This window comes from Haliotis rubra, unplaced genomic scaffold (assembly GCF_003918875.1).
Source record: "Haliotis rubra isolate DU_JTF1 unplaced genomic scaffold, ASM391887v1 Scf104, whole genome shotgun sequence".
Lineage (NCBI taxonomy): Eukaryota > Metazoa > Mollusca > Gastropoda > Lepetellida > Haliotidae > Haliotis > Haliotis rubra.
Genome location: NW_025764937.1, coordinates 230,526 through 255,566, shown reverse-complemented (window position 1 = coordinate 255,566; position 25,041 = coordinate 230,526). Strand labels below are relative to the sequence as shown.

Genomic DNA, 25,041 nt, shown 5'->3' with positions numbered 1-25,041 from the left:
CATCATATTAACAGCTTAATGATGAAACCCGTGTCTACATTCAAATTTCGGGCCAGTGAATAATTTTGTGGGCAAGTAACTTTCAGGCATAGCTAGCCTGTCTGGCTAGCAAAATATGGAAACTATTTCGCACACTGGCTAATACCAACCCCACGTGCTACAATCCCTATAGTAATATGATATGATAGTGTGTCCCACAGTCCCTAAACCGTATTATTTCCCCTTCTGCCTAGCCCTTTCTGGAATGCTAAAACCCTCAATGAAGCAAGTCTAGATTTCCCCAGGTTCTGAATCTCCATTCTCACTGGGGCTCCTTTTCAATTTAAAATGAATTATTTGTTTCTATCAAAATTAAGATATATTCATAGACTAAATGTGGTTGCTCTAGAATACTGCTGACTGTATTGTCTAGATTGGTTTTAATCACATTTTATACAGATAAATTATGTATTCCACTTATCCCTACATCATAGGGCAAAGTTCGAGTTTCCAACGATCTTCCTTTCAAAACCACGTATGTGAATTTCATTCCCATTCGTGTCTCACACCACTGAACCATATCGTGCCCCCTCCCCTCCCCCAGTCCATTCCGTAATGCCAACAAGCCGTTAATGCTGAAAGTCTAGATTTTATCAGGTTCAGATTACATCTCAATGGGCTCCTTTTCAGTTTTAACTGGAGTTAGTCAATGTGTCCTTCGCCATTCCCAGGGTCGGTGGGGGGTATCCCAGTAGTTGAAGCGTTCGCTCGTCACGCCAAAGATCTGGTTTCGATTGCCCATATGGGTACAATGAGAAGTGCCTATTTCGGGTGTCCCCCGCCGTGATATTGCTGGAATATTGCTAAAACCATATTACACACCCACATTTTCGCCCGTATTCTCCATACTCCCTCATTCTAAGAGTTTTGGGGGCGGTGGGGGTATTCCAGTGGTTAAAGCGTTCGCTCGTCACGCCAAGGACCCAGGTTCGATTCCCCACATGAGTACACAATGTGAAGCCCATCTCTAGTCTCAACCGCCTTGATATTGCTGGAATATTGCTAAAAGCGACGTAAATACAATACTCACTCACGCACTCACACTAGAACAGACGTTCACTAACTTTGACCAACCAATGAAATAGCTAAAACGAAGAAGTCGACATTAGCCAATCAGAGAGCAACTGGAATGAGTGAGTATAGTTTTACGCCGTTTTTAGCAATATCCCAGCACTATATTATGGCGGGGGACACCAGAAATGGGTTTCACGCGTTGTACCCATGTGGATAATCGAACCCGGGTCTAGGGCGTGACGAGCGAAAGCTTTAACCACTGGGCTACCCCACCGCCCCTAAATACTGCTGGAAGCCGCATTAAATCGGACTCTCAAAATTATTCAATAACCGCATCCTTTCGGCTATTTTCTACTAACTCCATTTCTCTCACCTGACCTTTCTTCACTCCCATTGCTATCCAAATGTCTATTAACTTCTCACACACTACATCTTCCTAGTTGACCTGCTGCAGTAGCTGGCTCGAACTGCATCCACTCGATAAAAACGCGTTTAAATTAGGCCCCTATCGCATTTTATCAAGACAGTCGAGATAACAAGTGTATCATATGAGACTAAAGCTAAACTGGTAAAAATACAGCACATAAATACAATCGGTGGGAGAGGCAGGGCATGTGCACTGAGCTGATAACGGATATGGCCGAGTTTTAGATACGGAACATTCGTTCTCTACTCGTGTTATTCCGTAACAGGCCGTGTCGCATCTCGTACCCTTCTCCTTTCGTGACCAAGTGCCTGAATATAAATCATTTTGAAAAGGGACAAATAAACCCATTTTAATTGAAAAGGAGGCCAAGTGAGATTCAGCAGTTGGTTCTTATAGTGCTTTAGCATTGCAGGGAGGACTGGGCAGGGAGGACTGGGCAGCAGGGAAAATAATATGGTTCAGGGACTGTGAGACAGACTAGTTATTCCGGGACAACCGAGTAGCGTCTTCATTCGTGAGCAACACGGGTTATTCCGGGACAAGCCGAATGGCCAGGTTATTGAAAGGACGAGTGGTGACGAATGCACATGCATACCCATCTCCATTCGTGACAAACTCGGGTTATTCCGGGACAAGCCGAATGGCGAGGTTACTGAAAGGGCGAGTTTTACGAATGTACATGCATACCCATCTCCATTCGTGACAAACTCGGGTTATTCCGGGACAAGCCGAATGGCGAGGTTACTGAAAGGGCGAGTTTTACGAATGTACATGCATACCCATCTCCATTCGTGACAAACACGGGTTATTTCGGGACAAGCCGAATGGCGAGGTTATTGAAAGGACGAGTGGTGACGAATGTACATGCATACCCATCTCCATTCGTGACAAACTCGGGTTATTCCGGGACAAGCCGAATAGCGAGGTTATTAAAGGGCGAGTGGTGACGAATGCACATGCATACCCATCTCCATTCGTGACAAACTCGGGTTATTCCGGGACAAGCCGAATGGCGAGGTTATTGAAAGGGCGAGTTTTACGAATGTACATGCATACCCATCTCCATTCGTGACAAACTCGGGTTATTCCGGGACAAGCCGAATGGCGAGGTTATTGAAAGGACGAGTGGTGACGAATGTACATGCATACCCATCTCCATTCGTGACAAACTCCGGGTTATTCCGGGACAAGCCGAATGGCGAGGTTACTGAAAGGGCGAGTTTTACGAATGTACATGCATACCCATCTCCATTCGTGACAAAACTCGGGTTATTCCGGGACAAGCCGAATGGCGAGGTTACTGAAAGGGCGAGTTTTACGAATGTACATGCATACCCATCTCCATTCGTGACAAACACGGGTTATTTCGGGACAAGCCGAATGGCGAGGTTATTGAAAGGACGAGTGGTGACGAATGTACATGCATACCCATCTCCATTCGTGACAAACTCGGGTTATTCCGGGACAAGCCGAATAGCGAGGTTATTAAAAGGGCGAGTGGTGACGAATGCACATGCATACCCATCTCCATTCGTGACAAACTCGGGTTATTCCGGGACAAGCCGAATGGCGAGGTTATTGAAAGGGCGAGTTTTACGAATGTACATGCATACCCATCTCCATTCGTGACAAACTCGGGTTATTCCGGGACAAGCCGAATGGCGAGGTTATTGAAAGGACGAGTGGTGACGAATGTACATGCATACCCATCTCCATTCGTGACAAACTCGGGTTATTCCGGGACAAACCGAATGGCGAGGTTATTAAAAGGGCGAGTGGTGACGAATGCACATGCATACCCATCTCCATTCGTGACAAACTCGGGTTATTCCGGGACAAGCCGAATGGCGAGGTTATTAAAAGGGCGGGTGGTGACGAATGCACATGCATACCCATCTCCATTCGTGACCAACACGGGTTATTCCGGGACAAGCCGAATGGCGAGGTTATTGAAAGGGCGAGTGGTGACGAATGCACATGCATACCCATCTCCATTCGTGACCAACTCGGGTTATTCCGGGACAAGCCGAATGGCGAGGTTACTGAAAGTGGTGACGAATGTACATGCATACCCATCTCCATTCGTGACCAACTCGGGTTATTCTGTTTCCAGCCGAGTAGCGAGGCGTAAGCTTCTTCATTCGTGGAATTCCGAGACAAGCCCTTACGGAAAGGGCATTCGTAACTACTGGCCTCTTTCCGTGACCTACAAGAAGACTCGTACCTGTATAGTACGCCATTATTGCCAAGAATCGTGGCAAATCAATCAAATCGCGCGTAGTAAATTGTGAATGAGGTCAAAAAGTTTCTTTGCGATTATTGATTTCCATTATTATTTCCGTGATTATAAAATTATCTTGTTACTGATATTTGTTAACAGCATGAGAAACTTACGTAAATTGACTTGTATTACAAGTTTCTATAAGTAGCCATGTTTGGAAATTCAGAGTTATCTTTCCTTGGAAATAGTCCAAGACTATTTTCATCTTCATGCCCGTGTGCGCTTAGACAAGGCCCAGTCGTGAACACGGACCCGAGAGGGGTACGAGTCGCCATCCGATTGGCCTGAATGACACAGGTCACCTTTGCGATTGGGCGCCATATTGTCGCCTGAAGCATTGTCAACGCGTGCGTCTTCTTCTGCGTAAAGATACATGTCTATTCCCCCGTTTATCACGTATATTGCTCATGCAAAACTGTTTATATATACTGTAATTAATCCATTCTTGAGTATATCGTACGTAAAAATTCAAAAATATTCATGAGGGATTCTTTGTTCGAAGTACTTAAATCATATGCGCATTCTTTCTGATTGGTTATCGTGTTTTCTTACATCATTGTCACAGACTGGTTCTTTGAGTGAGCTGCGCCTGCGCTTCAGTGGAATTGCAAGCGCTGAATAATCAGAGAACCAGATGGATGATTGTCTTTGATCGGGGTACAAGTGTTTGATTCAACACGGTTTGACAAGAATATGTGCTGCTTGTTGACACCGAGAACACAGATGCGTGTTAGACTAACGCTTTGTCTATATAATAAATAATTTTGATGTAAACAAACAATTCTACTTAAAAAGAAAAGGCCAAGTGAGGTGGTGAGGGTGAGTGAGTGAGTGAGTAGGGATTTACGCCGCTTTTAGCAATATTTCAGCAATATCACGGCGGGAGACACCAGAAATGAACTTCATAGATTGCACATATGTGGGGAATCGAACCCGGGTCTTAGGCGTGACGAGCGAACGCTTTAGCCTCTAGCCTACCCCACCCTCCCGCTGATTCAGATACTGTGAAAAATCTATATTTCCTTCTTTTAGGGCTAAGTAGCTTTACAGTCAGGCTGTACGGAAGGTAGACCGACGCTTAGTCTATGAAAATATATAGTTTTTATATACACAAATGGCTTCATATAAAGTGCAAAGGAGCCTTAAGGAGAATGGGGAAACCTAGCCTTGCTTCATATCAGGATTTGGCATCATAAAAAGAAATGGGCGGATGGGAAAATAATGTCGTTCAAGGAATTTGAGACCGACCAGGCGGAAGGGAAAATAACATGGTTCAGAGGCTGTGAGACAGACTAGGGCGTGTATGTTTCGGAGTGATGGCGAGTGGGAATAGACTGGAGTCAGTCTTTGACAACATATAAAACACTTTGTTGATAAATTCCGAGACCACAGCCACCTGTTTACGCTTACTTTGAAATTGTCCAATTCATATGCTAAATTTTGCAACCGTTATTTTGCATTCATTTTCTTTACAAATATACGATTATAAGAAGCAAATTCCGGGGCAAATCTAGAATCTAGATTAGGAACCCATAACCACAACTTCCCCCACACAGCTGCAGGTTATCCTCACCTTGACAGGATTTATCAACTCCGGAAACAGGAAACACTACGCATCATGTTGAGACGTTTTTCATAGCTATACGTGGAAAAACTAAACATTTTTTAATTCTATACCGACCCCTATCGTGTTCTTCCAACACGTTACAGACATTGATCATAAATAGTTCCTGCTTAGGTGTTTTCAATATAACAGCGTTCACAACTGGTTACATGAGCTGGTTCTCAGAGATGCATAGAGACGTCCTTCTGATACATAGAGACGTCCTTCTGACGATACACAGAGACGTCCTTCTGACGATACATAGAGACGTCCTTCTGATACATAGAGACGTCCTTCTGATACATAGAGACGTCCTTCTGACGATACATATAGACGTCCTTCTGACGATACATAGAGACGTCCTTCTGATGATACATAGAGACGTCCTTCTGATGATACATAGAGACGTCCTTCTGATGATACATAGAGACGTCCTTACATAGAGACGTCCTTCTGATGATACATAGAGACGTCCTTCTGATACATAGAGACGTCCTTCTGATGATACATAGGGACGTCCTTCTGATACATAGAGACGTCCTTCTGACGATACATATAGACGTCCTTCTGATACATAGGGACGTCCTTCTGATACATAGAGACGTCCTTCTGATGATACATAGAGACGTCCTTCTGACGATACATAGAGACGTCCTTCTGATACATAGAGACGTCCTTCTGATGATACATATAGACGTCCTTCTTAGAGACGTCCTTCTGATACATAGAGACGTCCTGATACATAGAGACGTCCTTCTGATACATAGAGACGTCCTTCTGATGATACATAGAGACGTCCTTCTGACGATACATAGAGACGTCCTTCTGATACATAGAGACGTCCTTCTGACGATACATAGAGACGTCCTTCTGACGATACATAGAGACGTCCTTCTGACGATACATAGAGACGTCCTTCTGACGATACATAGAGACGTCCTTCTGACGATACATAGAGACGTCCTTCTGACGATACATAGAGACGTCCTTCTGACGATACATAGAGACGTCCTTCCTGATACATAGAGACGTCCTTCTGACGATGGGGCGGTGGGGTAGCCTGGTGGTATTTAGCGTTCAATCGTCACGCTGAATACCCGGGTTCGATTCCCCACATTGGTACAATATGTGAAACCCATTTTTGGTGTCCCCCGCCATGATATTGCTGGAATACTGCTAAAGGTGGCATAAAACCATCCTCACTCACTCACTCCTCTGACGATACATAGAGACGTCCTTCTGATATGACCGGCAACAGGTTGCCCCCAGAGCACTGAGGTTCAGTGCACTACGATCTCCTTTCAAAGAGATTGTACACTGTTCTATATAACAAGGTCCGTCTATTACTTTGCACAAAGCACGGACTGTCCTGCATCAGTCATCTCCTTGCAACACAGAATCATTTCCTGTATGACACTGCGGGCACGTCAGCGATGGGGGGATGAGGATGAGTCTTGCTCGGGAATGACTGGGACATTGTTTTAGAAAGGATGCGACTTGTATGATAAGTTAACGGTATGTTAAACGCCCCGATTCTGACAGCTCCTGGGTGAGTTTGGGAAATCCCAGAATATTCGAAGATTGAGACATTCCAGTATATTCGAAGTTTGAGACATTCCAGTATATTCGAAGTTTGAGACATTCCAGTATATTCGAAGTTTGGGAAATTCCAGTATAATAAAAGTTTGAAAATTTTAGAACATTCCAAGTTTGGGAAATTCCAGAATATTCGACGTTTTGGAAATCCCAGAATATTCTAAGTTTACGAAATTCCAGAATATTCGAATTTTGAGAAATTTCAGATTATTCGAAGTTTTAGCAATTCCAGTATATTCAACTTGGGTTCAAGAACCGAACTTTGCATACGACTGTCGAAGCCAGTGTTAAACCGTGGCTACGATCATCTTAGTGCTAAGACATCTTTGTGGAACTGGATCCATCATTAAATGGACGCGACATTAACATGGCTAACTTTGGTGAATGATTGGATTACAACCAATTATCGTATTGGCAGTGTTTCAGACAGACGTGCAGTGAAGTCAGTACAGCTCACAATACAATCATTCTGAAGCTTGCATGTATGATGCTATTGCTGTAACTCTCAAATTAGAAACTTTCTAATTAACATTGAGCAGATACAACCATCCTATAGATATGAATATTGTATAGATACAAACATTGTGCAAATCCAAATATTATATAAATACAAACATTGTATAGACACAAATATTGTATGAATACAATCTTTCCATAGATACAAATATTCCATAGAGACAAACATTGCATAAATCCAAATACAATATTAATACAAACTTTGTATAGATACAAACATTGTATGAATACAATCTTTCCATAGATACAAATATTCCATAGAGACAAACATTGTATAAATCCAAATACAATATTAATACAAACATTGTATAGACACAAATATTGTATGAATACAATCTTTCCATAGATACAAATATTACATGGAGACAAACATTGTATAAATCCAAATACAATATTAATACAAACATTGTATAGACACAAATATTGTACAGATACAAACATTGTACAGATGCAAAGAGAACGGATCTTATGCGCTTGCCCAATGAAAGAATTTACTTCTCACAGAAATATAGACTTACACTTAAATAATTCTCTTTAGTAATACACATAATACACATGGAACACGCCTCTCCTGCTTACCTGGAATTTCTTATTTGTAAGGCTAGAATTACAACTTATCGTATCCATGGACCTTTCATTCAGGACACAATCGTGAAGGTCCCAGCTAGAATTGATCTTCAGTAACCCATGCTTGTCGTAAGAGGCGACTAACGGGATCGGGTGGTCAGGTGACTTGGTTGACACATGTCAATTGCGCAGATCGATGCTCATGCTGTTGATCACTGGATCGTCTGGTCCAGACTCAATTATTTACAGACCGCCGTCATATAGCTGGAATATTGCTGAGTGTGGCGTAAAACTAAACTCACTCACTCATTTAGGACATCCTTTAAGCAAGTCTCTGTGTTCCTCCCTGACAGAACGAACATGAACTTCATTTTCAACGCAACATCGGTTATGCAATTTACAGACCACTGCTTGACATTAAGTGTGTATAGCACGGAGAGTGCATATCCTGTGTTAGGAATACATATGATTATGACTTGGTCACAACATCAAACCGTTTCCTTCCTCTGTCCTCTTTCACAGAGAAATGTCAGTATAGTCAAACACTGTCCAAGTTGAAGGGACCAACGTAATAGTTCGAGCTATCCGAGGTTCTACATAACGTGACATGATGACTAAACAATATATATGCATGGACCAAGGGTTTACTTCGAGACAAGCGTACGTTCGACTCAACAGTGTTGAAATTAGACTGAAGAAATGACGATAAGCATTCAGCCAGTACCATTAGTTTACTACGATGTGTTTCTTAATATAGGTATAAGGGATTTTACCGAAACTCCCAAATTTCGCATTTTACTAAAACAAACAGTCAATTTTTATCATTTTAATCACGCTTTCAACGAGTTCCTGTTATTACACGCTTGTTTGCGGAGGCGTCGGTGTGACCGAGGCTTGTGTTGCAATTACATTAAAAATATTGTCTGAGGTGTCAACATTTCACATAGAGGCAGATGACGTCAATGACGTCGTGGTGCCTACGTCACGCTGGACAGATGACGCTGGATGACGTGAACGTCACAGCAACGTAAACATGTCACCTAACTGGAACAACATCTGGGCTCCTCTGTAACCTGCCCCAGGAGCACGTGGGGCACAGATGTTATATGAACATTGATATCCCTGGCTTCCTTGTAATAAGACTGTGTATCGTAAAACCTGAAATAAAAGCTTGAAAATCTTTTCAGATTTCTTATCAAGGCAGAAATGAAGTATGTTTAAAATCATGGATACTTATATGTATTTGTGTTAATTGAACATTTCATCAATTTTTTTATATGAACGCGAGTTTAAAAATAATTCTATTCGTAAGGGTACTATTACTATTCATCTATGCAAGCCATGAATTTATATCTAGAGGGGCGGTGGGGTAGCCTAGTGGTTAAAGCGTTCGCTCGTCACGCCGAAGACCCGGGTTCGATTCCCCACATGGGCACAATGTGTGAAGCCCATTTCTGGTGTCCCCCGCCGTGATATTGCTGGAAAATTGCTTAAAGCGGCGTAAGGCACGTTCGCTCGTTATACCTAGATAATTCCTGTGCGGGTGTTTATACAAACCTACCCGTGAAGACCCGGAACTGTTCTTTAGCCACCCATGCTTATTGTAAGAGGCGACTAACGGGATCGGGTGGCCAGGCTCGCTGACTTGGTTGACACATGTCATAGTAGATCGATGCTCATGATGTCGATCACTGGCTCGTCTGGTCTAGACTCGATCATTTACAGACCGCCGGCATACCTGGAATATTGCGTACATCTAGTGACATTAAATGTTACATTCATATCAATAATTGTACATGCAAGGATGAAAACGTGGTAAATTACAGAACCGCTGGCCTCAGTTACTGTTAATTTACTGGCGATACCGTTGTATATTTCCCAGGCAACGCTGTCAGTTACGGTTAATTTACTGGCGATAACGTTGTATATTTCCCAGGCAACGCTGTCAGTTACTGTTAATTTACTGGCGATAACGTTGTATATTTCCCAGGCAACGCTGTCAGTTACTGTTAATTTACTGGCGATAACGTTGTATATTTCCCAGGCAACGCTGTCAGTTACTGTTAATTTACTGGCGATAACGTTGTATATTTCCCAGGCAACGCTGTCAGTTACTGTTAATTTACTGGCGATAACGTTGTATATTTCCCAGGCAACGCTGTCAGTTACTGTTAATTTACTGGCGATAACGTTGTATATTTCCCAGGCAACGCTGTCAGTTACTGTACATATAATGGCAATACGTTGTATATATTTCAGAGCCGCTCATCACCCTGGTGGATGGACAGAATGTTAACGAAGGCCGGGTGGAAATCTACCACAAGGGCCAGTGGGGCACCATCTGCAACACAAGCCTCGGTCACACCGACGCCTCCGCCATTTGCCGCCATCTTGGATACCTAGGTGGTATTGCGGCCGGCAGGGGGCAGTTCGGTTCCGGTTCCGGTATTAACTGGGGTTTCAATGTTACGTGTCTGCGCACTTTCCAGTGCCCCGCTATATCACTTGACACCGAGGCCAAGTCTTGCAGTCACCATGGAGACTTTGCGGTAATCTGTGGTAAGTTTCCGAGACTGATAATGAATGTATGATAAAATGTGGCACAGGCACTGCAGCTTCTCCGTTGAAGGTATTTGAGGCGTCCATAGTATGTTTCCCGGCTGCTAGTACCATGCCGTGCTCTTGGAGGTCACCAAAGTGGTAAACGATGAAACCTGCAGAGTGAGTGAGTGCGTATAGCAATATTCCAGCAATTTCACGGCGGGGGACACCGGACATGGGCTTCACACATTGTACCCATGAGCGGAATCGAACCCGGGTTTTCGGTGTGACGAGCAAACGCTTTAACCACTAGGCTAGCCACCGAAAATCGTGAATGTGAAAAGTGTATCCATTTCTTTGTCTCCCTCAGTCAAAAACAATACACTGCAGGGATAAAGGATAAACTGTTCCAGAGTATATCTTAACGAAAGTCATCCAAGAGAACGCCTCACCTCTTCGTTTTCCCAACCCCGTTCCCAATATCGTGAGTGTGAAACAACTTAATCATGGCTTTGTCTCCATCAATAAAAAAACACTGACAATGTGTATTCGGTATCTTTAAAGCATTTAACTTATCAAAGAAGGTGTTGTTCTAACGACATGCTGTGAGGAAAGATCTACACATATCAGCTGTGAGTTTAGATCTTAATGCGCATTAGGAACACGTGTTTGTTGTCCTAGCTTCCATCTACAAGGCAATCTGTTAGCCACCCTCCGTCTTGTGTGCAGGGAGATCACAGCATGTACTTGTCACGTTATACACTTTTGTAACATTATACTGAACGGTACCTACAGCAGGTGCGTACTTATCGTAACATTATACAGAGCGGAGTATTCAACAGGTGCGTACTTATCGTAACATTAAACAGAACACTGCGTACTTAAGATAATGGAGAACGGTGCCTGCAGCAGGTGCGTACTTATCGTAACATTGTCCATAACGGTGCCTGCAGCAGGAGCGTACTTATCGTAACATTGTACATAACGGTGCCTGCAGCAGGTGCGCACTTATCGTAACATTGTACACAACGGTGCCTGCAGCAGGATGTACTTATCGTAACATTGTACACAACGGTGCCTGCAGCAGGTGCGTACTTATCGTAACATTGTACACAACGGTGCCTGCAGCAGGTGCGTACTTATCGTAACATTGTCCATAACGGTGCCTGCAGCAGGAGCGTACTTATCGTAACATTGTACATAACGGTGCCTGCAGCAGGTGCGCACTTATCGTAACATTGTACACAACGGTGCCTGCAGCAGGTGCGTACTTATCGTAACATTGTACATAACGGTGCCTGCAGCAGGATGTACTTATCGTAACATTATAGAGAACGGTGCGTACTTAAGATAATGGAGAACGGTGCCTGCAGCAGGTGCGTACTTATCGTAACATTGTACATAACGGTGCCTGCAGCAGGTGCGTACTTATCGTAACATTGTCCATAACGGTGCCTGCAGCAGGAGCGTACTTATCGTAACATTGTCCATAACGGTGCCTCCAGCAGGTGCGCACTTATCGTAACATTGTACACAACGGTGCCTGCAGCAGGTGCGTACTTATCGTAACATTGTACATAACGGTGCCTGCAGCAGGAGCGTACTTATCGTAACATTGTACATAACGGTGCCTGCAGCAGGATGTACTTACCGTAACATTGTACATAACGGTGCCTGCAGCAGGTGCGTACTTATCGTAACATTGTACATAACGGTGCCTGCAGCAGGTGCGTACTTATCGTAACATTGTCCATAACGGTGCCTGCAGCAGGAGCGTACTAATCGTAACATTGTACATAACGGTGCCTGCAGCAGGTGCGCACTTATCGTAACATTGTACACAACGGTGCCTGCAGCAGGTGCGTACTTATCGTAACATTGTACATAACGGTGCCTGCAGCAGGAGCGTACTTATCGTAACATTGTACATAACGGTGCCTGCAGCAGGTGCGTACTTATCGTAACATTGTCCATAACGGTGCCTGCAGCAGGAGCGTACTTATCGTAACATTGTACATAACGGTGCCTGCAGCAGGTGCGCACTTATCGTAACATTGTACATAACGGTGCCTGCAGCAGGTGCGTACTTATCGTAACAGTGTACACAACGGTGCCTGCAGCAGGTTCGTACTTATCGTAACATTGTACATAACGGTGCCTGCAGCAGGATGTACTTATCGTAACATTATAGAGAACGGTGCGTACTTAAGATAATGGAGAACGGTGCCTGCAGCAGGTGCGTACTTATCGTAACATTATAGAGAACGATACCTACATTAGGTGCGTACTTAATGTAACATTGTACAAAACGGTAAGCACGAACCTGATTGCGCGATTGTTCGGTATAATGCTGTGGCTAGAACGAACCTGTTGCAGTCACCATTCTGTACAATGTTACAAGTAAATATGTACCTGATCACGCCATCGTTCTCATGCGCATCCAGGGGCAGGGGCAGGGGTCGCACCCCCTTTGTGCTGAATGTTTCTTAAATGACCATTGCAACTCGGGTGTAAATGAAGTGTGCACCCCTCCTTTTCTCAACAGTGTGCACCCCCCGCCCCCTTTTCTCAAAAAGCTGTATCCGCCCCTGGTTCTGTTCAAAGTTATAGTAAGTACGAACCTGTTCCAGTCACCATTCCGTTACGATAAGTACGAATCTGCTATTTGTCCCTACAGCTCAGTGCATTTTCGAGAGGGGAAACGCGAAATGAGCAGGGAAGGAAACGAGATCGTCAACACCACTAGGTGCATCCAATTATCTCTGTATTAATGACCGTCAGAATTGTCTGAATGACCTTGTAAATCGTCCTGTACAAGTGTAGGAGTCAAGAGATTCAGGGAACAGACATACTAACGCGTGAACGTATACCGGAAGCACAGACAGAAAAAGCCGTACAGCTCTAAAACATTAAACAATTAAACAACAAATATTATTTCTCTCAAAGTTGTCATTGTCGGTCGTCACGTTTAGGGAAAACAATAAGAATAATAAAATCGCTTAATATTGACACGAATAATGAATATTTAATAATCACTCCGCACAACTATTCTTAAGGTCGAATCCGTGAAGATCCGGGTGGGAACTCATCTTTAGCAACTTGTTCTTACCATAAGAAGCGACCAATGGGAACGGGTGATCAGACTCGCTGACATGGTTGACACACGTCATCGTATCCCAGTTGCGTACATCGGTGCTCGAAACATCAGTCACTGGATTGCCTGGTCCAGACTTGATTAGGAATTAATTCAAAGAACTAGTTAACGTAAGGGGATAATGCTTCAGTTAAATGTGCGTATGTTTTTTGTGTGAAAAAATACATTTTCAATCTAAATACGATCTGTTTATTTCAGTTCGCGTTTTGGTGTTGTTTCAGATACCATACTAATAAACACGCATTACAAACACAGCTCCGCGCAGGGATGTAGGCATCGCTAGTAATCCCACACCTGTTCTCGCAAAGGAGCGCGCGCTTGTTTTCGGATGAAACTTCCAGTCACTCGGTGCAAATTCCTTGTCTGAAGCTAAAAGGGATTCTTACTTCATTCGCTTTCATCTCTGAGAGACTAATTATAAACCTTCCTCTTCCTGACGGAATATGATGTCATCTTAATAAGTATGAGAATCGTACACAGCCCACCATTACACCGAGCGACCGGCGTGCTGACCTTTGGCAACAAGGCGTTTTATTTTGGTTCAACTTCCTTTATGCAACCTCTGACCCATAGAACCAGGAATGTGGAAATAAATCATTCCAGTTAAAAGTTTGTTTTATTGCCGCTAACCCTTGTTATGGCTCTTATGAAGGGAAATCTCTCAGCTTCTGCTCTCCGCTTAAATAACCAAACAGTGTTTTGCTTTCCCTCTTTAGATTTCCTACATTCCTGTCATTTTAATAACATTAGCAAATTAGAATATGATCTTTTTGTTATCTTTTTTCTCCACAGTTTGTGAATGTGTTCGAAAGGTGTTAAGATATTTTTATTTCGCTAGATTTGAGCCCCAAAAAGAGAAGAGCCCCCAAAAAAAAAAAAAAAAAAAAAAAATAAAAATTAAATAAATAAATAAAATATACAAATAAACAAATATAAACAAATAAACAAATAATATAATATAATAGAATATAATAGAATAGAATAGAATAGAATAGAATAGAATAGAATAGAATATAACATAACATAACATAACATAACATAATATATATTTAATTATAATAAAATAAATCTGAAAAGATTAAATAAAATAAAATACAACCCCTTCAGAACTAACCCAAAACCCAAAACGTAAGACTGAGAGAAACCTGGGTGAGTGAGTGAGTTTTACGGAGTTGTAAGGAACTATGGCTATAATACAGGAACTAGGACAATGCGATCAAAGAATGTTAATTAACAGATAGTGAAGTCCAACACGACCAACATGGTGGTAATGGTATTCTAGTATAAATATAGTACTCTACTCGTGAAGATCCGGGTTAGAATTGGTCTTCAGTAACCCATGCTTTTCGTAAGAGGCGACTAGAGGGATCGGGTGGTCAGGCTCGCTGACCTGGTTGACAGATGTCATCGTATCCCAATTGCGTAGATCGATGCCCATGTTGTTGATCATTGGCTTGTCTGGTCCAGATTCAATTATTTACATATCACCGCCATATAGCTGCAATATTGCTGAGATCGGCGTTAAACAAGCAGTCCTATTATGGTACATCGGCTGGTTGTCATCCAAGATATGCCAAACATTGGTAAGAGTGTAGTAGAATGTCCTATAAAAAACTGAAACATTCTAAATGCGCTGTTCCGCATAGCCTCTGCCAACGCCACTGCATGTACAACCAAAGTGCTATAGCCCCCAAGAGCTAAAGTGGCGAAGAAAGACCCCCCAAGTTTCCGGCCCAATAACAAACGCGGCATACCTGCACGACAGTACACTCTCACATGCCTCCTCATCGTTTATACAACGGCGTACTTAACATCGTACATCGTAAATCGTAGTAGTCTGACTGCACCAGTTGTAATTAACAGAATCTGACTTGGCTCCGTCTATCTCCAGACATCCAGTTTACCTCCCATCAAGCGCATGCAATTGAAACACTAGACTGACGCTCAGTCTCTGAATATCTAACAGTTTGGTAGAAACAAATAACTAATTTCAAATTTGAAAAAGAGTCCGGATAAGATTGGAGATTCAGAACCTCAGGAAATCTAGACTTGCTTCATGTAGAATTTTAGCATTGCAGAAAGGGCTAGGCGGAACGGAAAATAATTAGGAGATAAACCTACTGTGTGGGAAAATCAGAGGTATATAACGAAATTATAATAGCTCTAAATTTCATTTAAAACCGAACGCGTAGCATGAGGTTTTAAATGAACAATTTAGAGCTATTATAATTTCGTTATATACCTCTGATTTTTCAACACAGTAGGTTTATCTCCATTCTACCATGACAATTTTATGAACAATTTTAGGTGGAGCTCTTTCTTTGGTTACGAGTCAATACGTGAAGCGGCCTCGCATTCCAATCTCACGTGGCATCGCCCGAAACGGGGTGATTGGTGGCAAACCGTCAATAACTAACAAACTCCAGATTCAGTAATAACAAATCACGTTTTGTTTTTTCAATGCATCAATCACCAATCATTAACTGATAAGTTGGAAAACATATTTCAAATAAGTTTAAAAAGCTTGGTTCACATTTGAAAACTCCACCGTAGACCCTTACCCCACGAGAATAATGGCAGCAACCTCATGGCCTTGACCTTTTCTCGGAAGTCATTGTTTACATTTACTTGCAAATTTGGAAAGATGCGACAGGAGAGCCTCTGACAGTTTGCGCAAGGTTACCCTAATTGTAGGACTGAGATAGTCTTTGATATTTAATTACTGGTACTGGTACAAAATTTAAGAGTAGAGGCGCTTTTGCTGTAACGAGAAGTCCGTGTTGTACCGAATTTAGATACTGTTGAATTTTGCGCCCTGTCAACTTGACGATTTTACGCACCTCTACGTCTGCGTGCGACAGCTGTGGTGACTCTTACACACTCATGTGTGTACTTTGTGCTCAAATTCGATTCTACGGATATTATTTTCTACATTTTGGAAAGTGCTTTGTGACCTAGTGGCTTCAAAGTGTAGTGAATTCAAATTGAATCGGATTCGCTGGCATGTTCGCGAGTCTGTTGACAAAGAGCCAGATTTGTGGTGATATTTCCGAAAGGATGGATCAGGACATGAGGGAGTACCTCTGGCATAAACACGGCAAGGTAATTAATTATACTTTAATAGACTACTTTAGATCAAGCAGTGTAATGGATAAGAGGGATCATGACTAAGCTAAATAACTTTTTCAACGATATTATACTTTCAGAAAAAAATACGTTGGGCTAAACAGAACGGTTTGCAGATGCTGTAATTGAGTTTTACTACCGCTAAATTTGAAACAGTACAAATTTCAAAATATCATTTGGTTTGAATTGATAACCCAAATGTTTATTTATGTGGACGGAAGGCATTAAAATTTCTTCGGCGTTCGATGTTAATGCATCCTCCGTTACCGGATCAAGATCAGTGGCGATATCGTTGACGAAAGCTGATAATAAATTTAACACGGAAATTATGTAGCAGTCTATTGCTGGATCTATTCTGACATAACATAGAATCAACGTAAACATATTTGTTTTTGCTGAATTTTTATTCGGAAAGCTAACGATGTTTTGTTCTTGTTCGACTGAATATTTGTTTCCATCCTTTCGAAGTACTTTTGTATGTATAAACACCTATTGCTGTGATTTACGCAAGTAGTGAGTCGAGCCCGTCATCGCTAAATCCATCTTTAAAGACATATGTGTAATTTCCGACAGTAAAATCGCCGTAATTTATCGATGCATCGGTAGGTTGTTTGGTGTCCGCCATGTTGGTGGGCAGACAAAAAATAGTGCATTACCGTAAACCATGTATGATTGCGCACGGAAAACAGAGACCTGTATAACGTGATTATATACCTCTGAATGACTTTAATTAACCAATCACAATCCAGTGTTTACTGAAGTCATGGTAGAATGCCTTTTAAGGACTGTGAGAGAGACTATTAAAACAAGTTACCATGGAAACCCCATCTTTCGTCGCAAAGTATACGTAATGGTTCATGTTTCAGTTCCGGAACTGACCACACTTACAATATTCTGAACTGACGCTTATAAAACAGTGAGACTGACATTATTATAGTGTGAGTTTAGTTTTACGCCGTTTTTAGCAATATCACTGCGGGTACCCAAAATAGGCTTCACACATTGTACCCATGTGGGGAATCAAACCCGGGCCTTCGGCGTGACGAGCAAACGCTTTAACCACTAGGCTACCCCACAGCCACCTTAACTTTTAATAATTCCGCCACCGGCATATCATTCTAAAATCAATCGTGGTTTAAGACCTAATTATTACTCCTTGAGGTAGCTTTAATAACTGAAAATATTTGGGAGTGAACCGCCCAACAGACCATAGAGTGCCCAGTTATTTACATCTATATTTGTAACCAGAAACACCCCTACGTACTTCATCACACAGTATTGATTAATATGGAATTGAAAAGTTGTTCTTGCTAGGTGACCTCATTTGCATGTTCATCGGATCCTGATATACTGTTTATCGGATGGATAAATGAATGTGTCTGAATAATGAGTGAGTTTAGTTTTACTCCGCACTCAGCAAATATTCCATCTATATGGCGGCGGTCTGTAATAATCGAGCATGAGCATCGATCTGCGCAATTGGGAAACGATGACATGTGTCAACCAAGTCAGCGAGCCTGACCATCCAAATCCCGTAAGTCGCCTCGTACGCCAAGCATGGGTTACTGAAGATCGATATTCTAACCCGGATCTTCACGGGTGGTGTCTGAATAAAGAAGAGCGGTACATAAATGCTTAAATTTGGTTTTACTTCTCACTTTAGGCGTGGTTACAGCGTCACGCCAAACACTGGGGTTCGATTCCTAACATATGTGTAATGTTGGAAGCTCATTTCCTGTTAATTAGATTATTAAATAACTTGTCCAAACTGGACTTGTGTGGGACAGTGGTACTGATTAGAGTTCTTGAAGACACCCGTGAAGATCCAGAATAGAATTGGTCTTCAGCAACCCATGCTTGTCGTAAGCGGCGACTAACGGGATCGGGTAGTCAGGCTCGCTGACACATGTCATCGCATGCTGCTCGTGTTGTTGATCACTGGATTGTTTGGTCTGGATTCGATTGTCTGGTAAAGGGGCGCGGTGGGCGAGCTGGCTAAGGTGCCAGGCTAGTGATCCAGCGAGGTTGAGGTGTCGGGATCGAGCCCACCTGTGACCGGGTGTAAAAACCTTGGAGTCAACTTTGTGTGCAGACTCTTTCAGTGTTGTCACAACCCTGTCCACTTAAAAGAACCCACGAATCCGTTGGTATATGACCAGATGGTGGCCACATGGATACATGCAAACACCTAGTTGCGGGTACAGCAACGTGCAGTAAAACTTGGACAAAGTACTGTGACCATGTGTCCCAGTCCACCCAGCTGTGAATGGTTACCTCGTTAGGATCAGCACGCCACAATAACTCGGTGCGCCTTATTGGCTGCAAGAGTTGTATCCTCCTCAGGGAGTTGAGATTGATTATACGATGTGCCGTTGAGATTGACATCCAGTGGTCGAGGGAAAAAATACCAGCGCCTTGAGCATGCACTAGTTGCCTGGATATGTGCGCTATATAAATATCTTATAATAATAATAATAATAATAATAATAATTATAATAATAATAATAATAAATAATAAATAATAATCAGTATAAAATATTCACAGGGTGTTTGACAAACCTCGTGTCATCTTACTGCTCTGCCAATGATATGATTTACAGAGAGCAGAAGGGAGCAAGAAAGGGATGTTGGGGGTGCAAGGATCAACTTCTTGTACAGAAAATGATTTTGGAAGAGGCTAAAACGTATCACCGCAAACTCTCCATGTGATGGATTGACTACAAAAAAGCATATGACTCTGTCCCTCACGAATGGATTCTGAAGTCTCTTCATTGCATTGACCTCCCTCAGCGACTACTTGATTTACTCAAGTCTTTAATGAGTTGCTGGTCGACTCAACTTGAGATGTACTCGCTGGGGCAGGTGCAGACTTCGGAATCTATTCCAATCAGAAGGGGAATATTTCAGGGGGATTCCTTTAGTCCTTTGCTTTTTTGTCTGTCTTTAAATCCTTTGAGCTTTCTGCTCAATAAAGAGGAGGGTTACCATCCCGGACCTCCTCAGCACAGATCCCCAACACCTCTTACTCATCTCCTTTACATGGATGATATCGAGCTCCTTGCCAAAGGAGATACCAATTTGAAAGAGCAGGTTCTCCTTGTCGAGTCCTTTTCGAATGATATTGGCATGACATTTGGACTCGACAAATGTAATACTCTTCATTTGAAACGTGGCAAGGTAACTAATGATGGGTCGGTCAAGTTACAAGGGGGAGGAGTTATTGAGCATCTTGTGGAAGATCAGGCCTACACCTATCTTGGAATGCAAGTTCGAGATAAGCTCCAGAATGCCCAGATTCAAGACAAACTTCGGGCCGAGTACAAATCTCGTTTAAAGAAAATCTGGAGCTCAGAGCTAAATGCTCGAAACAAGGTCAAAGCCACCAATACTTTTGCTGTGCCAGTCCTCTCCTATTCCTTTGGAGTAGTTGATTGGACGAAACAAGACATCCAGAGTCTTGACCGCCTGACCAGAAGGATCATGTCTGATAACAGAGTCCACCACCCTCGTTCCTCTCTTAACCGTGTATATAGGCCAATCAATTCTGGAGGTCGGGGTTTGATTAATGTGGAGGCTCTTCATGACAGAATTTTATTGTGTATTTTTGCACATATTTATTTATCGAATGATCCTCTGGTGATGCATGTGAAGACTCATGATGAAAGCAAGGAATTCCACAGTTATTTTAAGCGTGCCAAGGTTGTTGGACAGAATCTGAAATTTGAGGTTGACTTTGCTGATGGCGATGTACTGCTGGACGGTACAGCGATGGGAGTAAACCAGGTGAAGTCCTTCACCAAGTCTGCCCAGAGTCGGTCTTTTGTGGAGAAGCTTTCTGAGAAGCCATTGCATCGTGTGTACATGCAGTGTGTGGAACAGAATAGCAATCCCTCCGACTCCTTCGCCTGGATGAAGTCGGCTGGTCTTAAATGTGAAACTGAGGGCTTCCTATTTGCTGCTCAGGACCAGTCACTTCCCACTCGTAATCGCCTAAATGTGATTCTTAAAGAGAATATTAACATGAAATGTCGACTTTGCAATGAATTCACAGAGACTGTCCAACACCTTGTCAGTGGATGCCCTTCCTTGGCACAAACAGCATATCTTAAACGACATGATGGCATGGCTCGCTGCTTTTACTACCGTCTCCGACATGCCTGTGGCTTTGACTCCGAGGTCCATCCATGGTACGACCCTGAACATGTCCAGGGCGTCATGGAAAATGATGCTTTCAAACTTCTGTGGAATAGGCCCATATACAGCCTCAGAAGAATTCCAGCTAACAAACCTGATCTTGTCCTTTTTTGATAAAGCCAATGAATTTATATATATCATTGAATTTTCTGTCCCTTTTGACAGGAATGTGATTGACAAGATCAAGGAAAAGCATGATAAATATGCGGACCTCGCCTTTGAAATGTTTCGCTTGCATCCCAAGTACACTGTCGTCAGGCTCCCCATTGTTCTCGGTGCCCTTGGTTTGGTACCTCCTGATCTTTTGGCAGAGATCAGGAGAGTGCCCGGGTTCTCCACCGGGAGTACTGCTCTTCTGACACTCTGGGTAATGCAGAAGGCTGCAGTGTTGGGGAGCCTTCATATTCTCCGGAAAGTTCTTGGTGGGTTCGACTAGGCAGCGTTTCCTGGGAGAAGTCCCATTCGCTGTCTGGGCTGCGTGTAGAGGGGGCAAGGGCCCTGAGCTGATGATGAGCCTTACCAGCCTGACTGTGCCAGGATCACCCGAACCCTCTCTGCTGCATATTATCTTCAATCTGTAAAACATAATAATAATAATAATAGTAGAGACTCGACAGAGGCGACCAGTGGGATCGGGTGGTCAGGCTCGTTGACACATGCTGTTGATCACTTGATTGTCTGGTCCAGACACGATTATCGACAGACCGCCGCCACATAGCTGCAAAATTGATGAGTTCTGCGTTAATCAACAAACAACGAACTTTCTAGAGGAAACACAACTTAATATGAAATTGTGTAAACAAAGGAGTAAGTGATTTCTTTGCAACGTAAGAATTCATTTCCAGTCAAGCATAAGTGAAAGCTACTACAGTAAAACACTGCTGTGTCCAATTTGTATGCGTAAGTAAAAGCTTGGGCCCTGCGCATTCCTTCGTTGTGTCAGGGAGACTATATATAACGTAAATTATCCCTGGTTGTGTCAAGCCTCGAAGTAGTCATTTTGGTTTGTTTAACTTCGACACAAGGCGATTGTATTCTTGATAATAGTTCTTGATATATTGTCCGTGTTCACTAAACCTATTCAACCTTCTGTTCCAGATCACATGCTGCGCCTGGTTCCTTTTGAAGAAAGCAGCGACGTGAACACGGGCCACGTTGAGATCTACCACAGCTCAAGATGGATGCCCATTTGCTCACATGGCTTTGGCCGAAACGAGGCTCAGGTGGCTTGTGAACAGATGGGCTACACAGCTGGTTGGATGAGAAATTCACGTGACCGGTCGCGTAACTCCAGATCCTTGTGGATGACCAATGTCCAGTGTCGTGGCACGGAGATTAGGCTGGACGCCTGCAGGCATAATAACTTCGGTGCCCGTCAGTGTCCCGGGCTGAAACCTGCCGCAGTCACGTGCGAGTGAGTTGAAACAGGAAGTATCAATGGACGCTACGCATGCGCCGAGGATACATCTATGCATTGGTCGGAAAACATCATACAATTGGACCTGGTCAGTTCGGACCGTTTTGAAATGTTAATTTCAATTGTAAGAAGTCGGTTTTGGACGTTGGAACGTGATGTCGGACGCCAGAACCGGACGCTGACATTGCACGACCTGACATACAATTAACAGTTTTTCATCTCCATTTGCAAGTCACATGTCAACGGTACTTACACTCAATTATCCAAACGGGCGATGGATTAATGAGTGTCACGTCTGAACGAGACATCTACACTGCGCACTCACACCGATGGGGAATGGATAACTTTGGATACATATACTTGGTATTTCAAGACTCTTCATCTTCGCCGCCGTTCGTGTGTAACGGAACATTTCACAAGATGCAGCAGGACTTCTTCTGTTATCATTTGGGAAATATATTATTAAGCAACATTATCTGTAGTACTTGAATTTTTCGTAAATAACGCGATTCTTATAGATTTAGTCAAGTATAACAATAGCGATTTGAAAAAACAAACTCTTTTGAGCTGGCGATCAGCTATTAGAGTTCCCTGCCCTTAGTTTATCATCCGGAAAACTGTCATCCGGAAATGACCGGGAAAGACCGGAAACACAAGACCCCTTTCGGGGGAGCTGTCGTTGCAATAGATCGACCACTGAGTATGCTTCAAGTTTATGTCTATCAACATGTACCTGGCCATTCCACTCTTGATTACTCGGATGGCCGGATTTCTTGTGTGTCTGTAAAAGGAAACGATATGTGTGGGCTCGAACTTCACCAGTGCCTTGTGTTAAACAGTGTACTTTAGTGAATGTGTAGGACCCAGCCGGGTTGACCATAAATGTTTTCTTCCCCATCTAGCATTAAAAGATAACATCACGTGTACCATGAAGTATTATCAGTTTTGTTTGTCAGTAAAAATACATTTCAATTCTATTGTAATCAAGCGTTCCAGATATGTCTATTTTTAGAGACGAGAACACGTATAGTGGCGCGTTTTCCTTCCGTCAACATCTCCTCTGTAATACAAGGCTCACTGAGCTGAAAGTTTGCATGTAGGATCACATGTGTGTTGATTTACAATCTCCTTTATCAAAACGAAGAACATCAAGCAGTTATTTGGTGAGAGAGAAAAAGTGAAAGTGAAAAATGGCTTAAATCACAGGCCTATGGGGTTTTGGATGACGAACTGCATATTACGGATTTGCAAAGATTGACGAATTGCTGTAATGGTGAAAACAAAAGGGAGGTATATCTGCCTAGACAATCTCGGATATTCAAATCACATCTTTCCGTATTCTACAAGTATATCTGTTTTGTTTTCAGGGTAGAAAGGACACTACCGTCAGAATCCTTCTTAGAATTATTGATTTTTGATCGATATAGTGAGTGAGTAAGGTTTTACGACGCTTTTAGCACTATAGCAATATCAACACATTGTACTCATTTAAAGAATCGAACTTATGTCTTCGGCGGGACGTGCAAACGCTTAAACCACAAGGCTACCTCATCGTCCCTTAGTCACTCTAATCCAGATTATATGCTTTTGTTTAGTAAAAATGGAATAATGTAGGTTTTCAGTTTCCGTCAGAAACCAAAACGAGTTAATCAATTGTGTTGTATAAAATGAGGTAGTTCCTTGTAGGACTATGTAGGATTACAGATGTTTTGTTGATGATGAGGAATAAAGTCACTGCGACATATTTACCATAGAGGAAAATTAATCGTCAGGTTTAGTTTCATTAATAGCAGATATAAGCACCTAATCAACTCCAGTTCTCACGACATCAGTCATAGGATTGTCTGGAGCGATTTCAGCCCTGCCCCACAACGAAGCACATGTCATACATGTGGTCTCACCTAAGGCAAGTGAGTTTGTTCAAACTTGCCTCTGTCCACCCAGCAGTAAACTGGGTACCTGGTATGATACGATGGTAGTCTGAATTTAAACCTTGAGCGCCTGACAGGCGACCGGTTGTATTCTCCACAGGGAGTGTTCTGTACTCGTTGACCAGGGATGATGTGAAATTGGGTTTAAAGTCGTGCTTGAGAATATTTCGCTCATATGACGACGTGCATGCGTGTGTATGTGTATGTGTGGCTGCTTGTACTAGCCCAGACTGAAGCTGGTTTTATAGTGCTAGCCCACTGAGATACCATGCCGCAGTGAAGCATGAATACCCGAATCAGACACATTATACTGACTCCGAGCCGACCAGTCCTTGTTGTACCCATTAATGTCGAGCGCCAGACAGAGACCAACAAGTACCATATTTTAACGTCTTTTGGTATGAGGAGGTCGGGGATCGAACCCGCGACCTTCCGCTCACCGGGCGGACGCTCTAACCACTACACCACGGAGTCAGCGCATGGATGGACTATTTTTATTATTATATGATTAGAACGGCACGGTATTATCGGTATTATCGGTATATCGGTATATCGGTATATCACAATACGCTTTTCAAATGACACGCATTGCAATATTTCTTCTGAGAACCGGTATATTGGGCAAAGAACATACA

At 42.8% G+C, this 25,041-nt stretch overlaps 1 protein-coding gene across 1 annotated transcript in view; it reads left to right on the top strand.

Moving 5' to 3' along the window:
• LOC124274041 overlaps positions 1–23,401 on the top strand; it is a 43,591-nt gene extending 20,190 nt beyond the window's left edge. Inside the window, exons 4-5 of the mRNA XM_046709372.1 lie at positions 10,303–10,602; positions 22,157–23,401. Coding sequence (XP_046565328.1) covers positions 10,303–10,602; positions 22,157–22,476 — 620 coding nt within the window. The 3' untranslated portion in view covers positions 22,477–23,401. The remainder of the gene's footprint in view (positions 1–10,302; positions 10,603–22,156) is intronic.
• Positions 23,402–25,041: the final 1,640 nt, after the last annotated feature.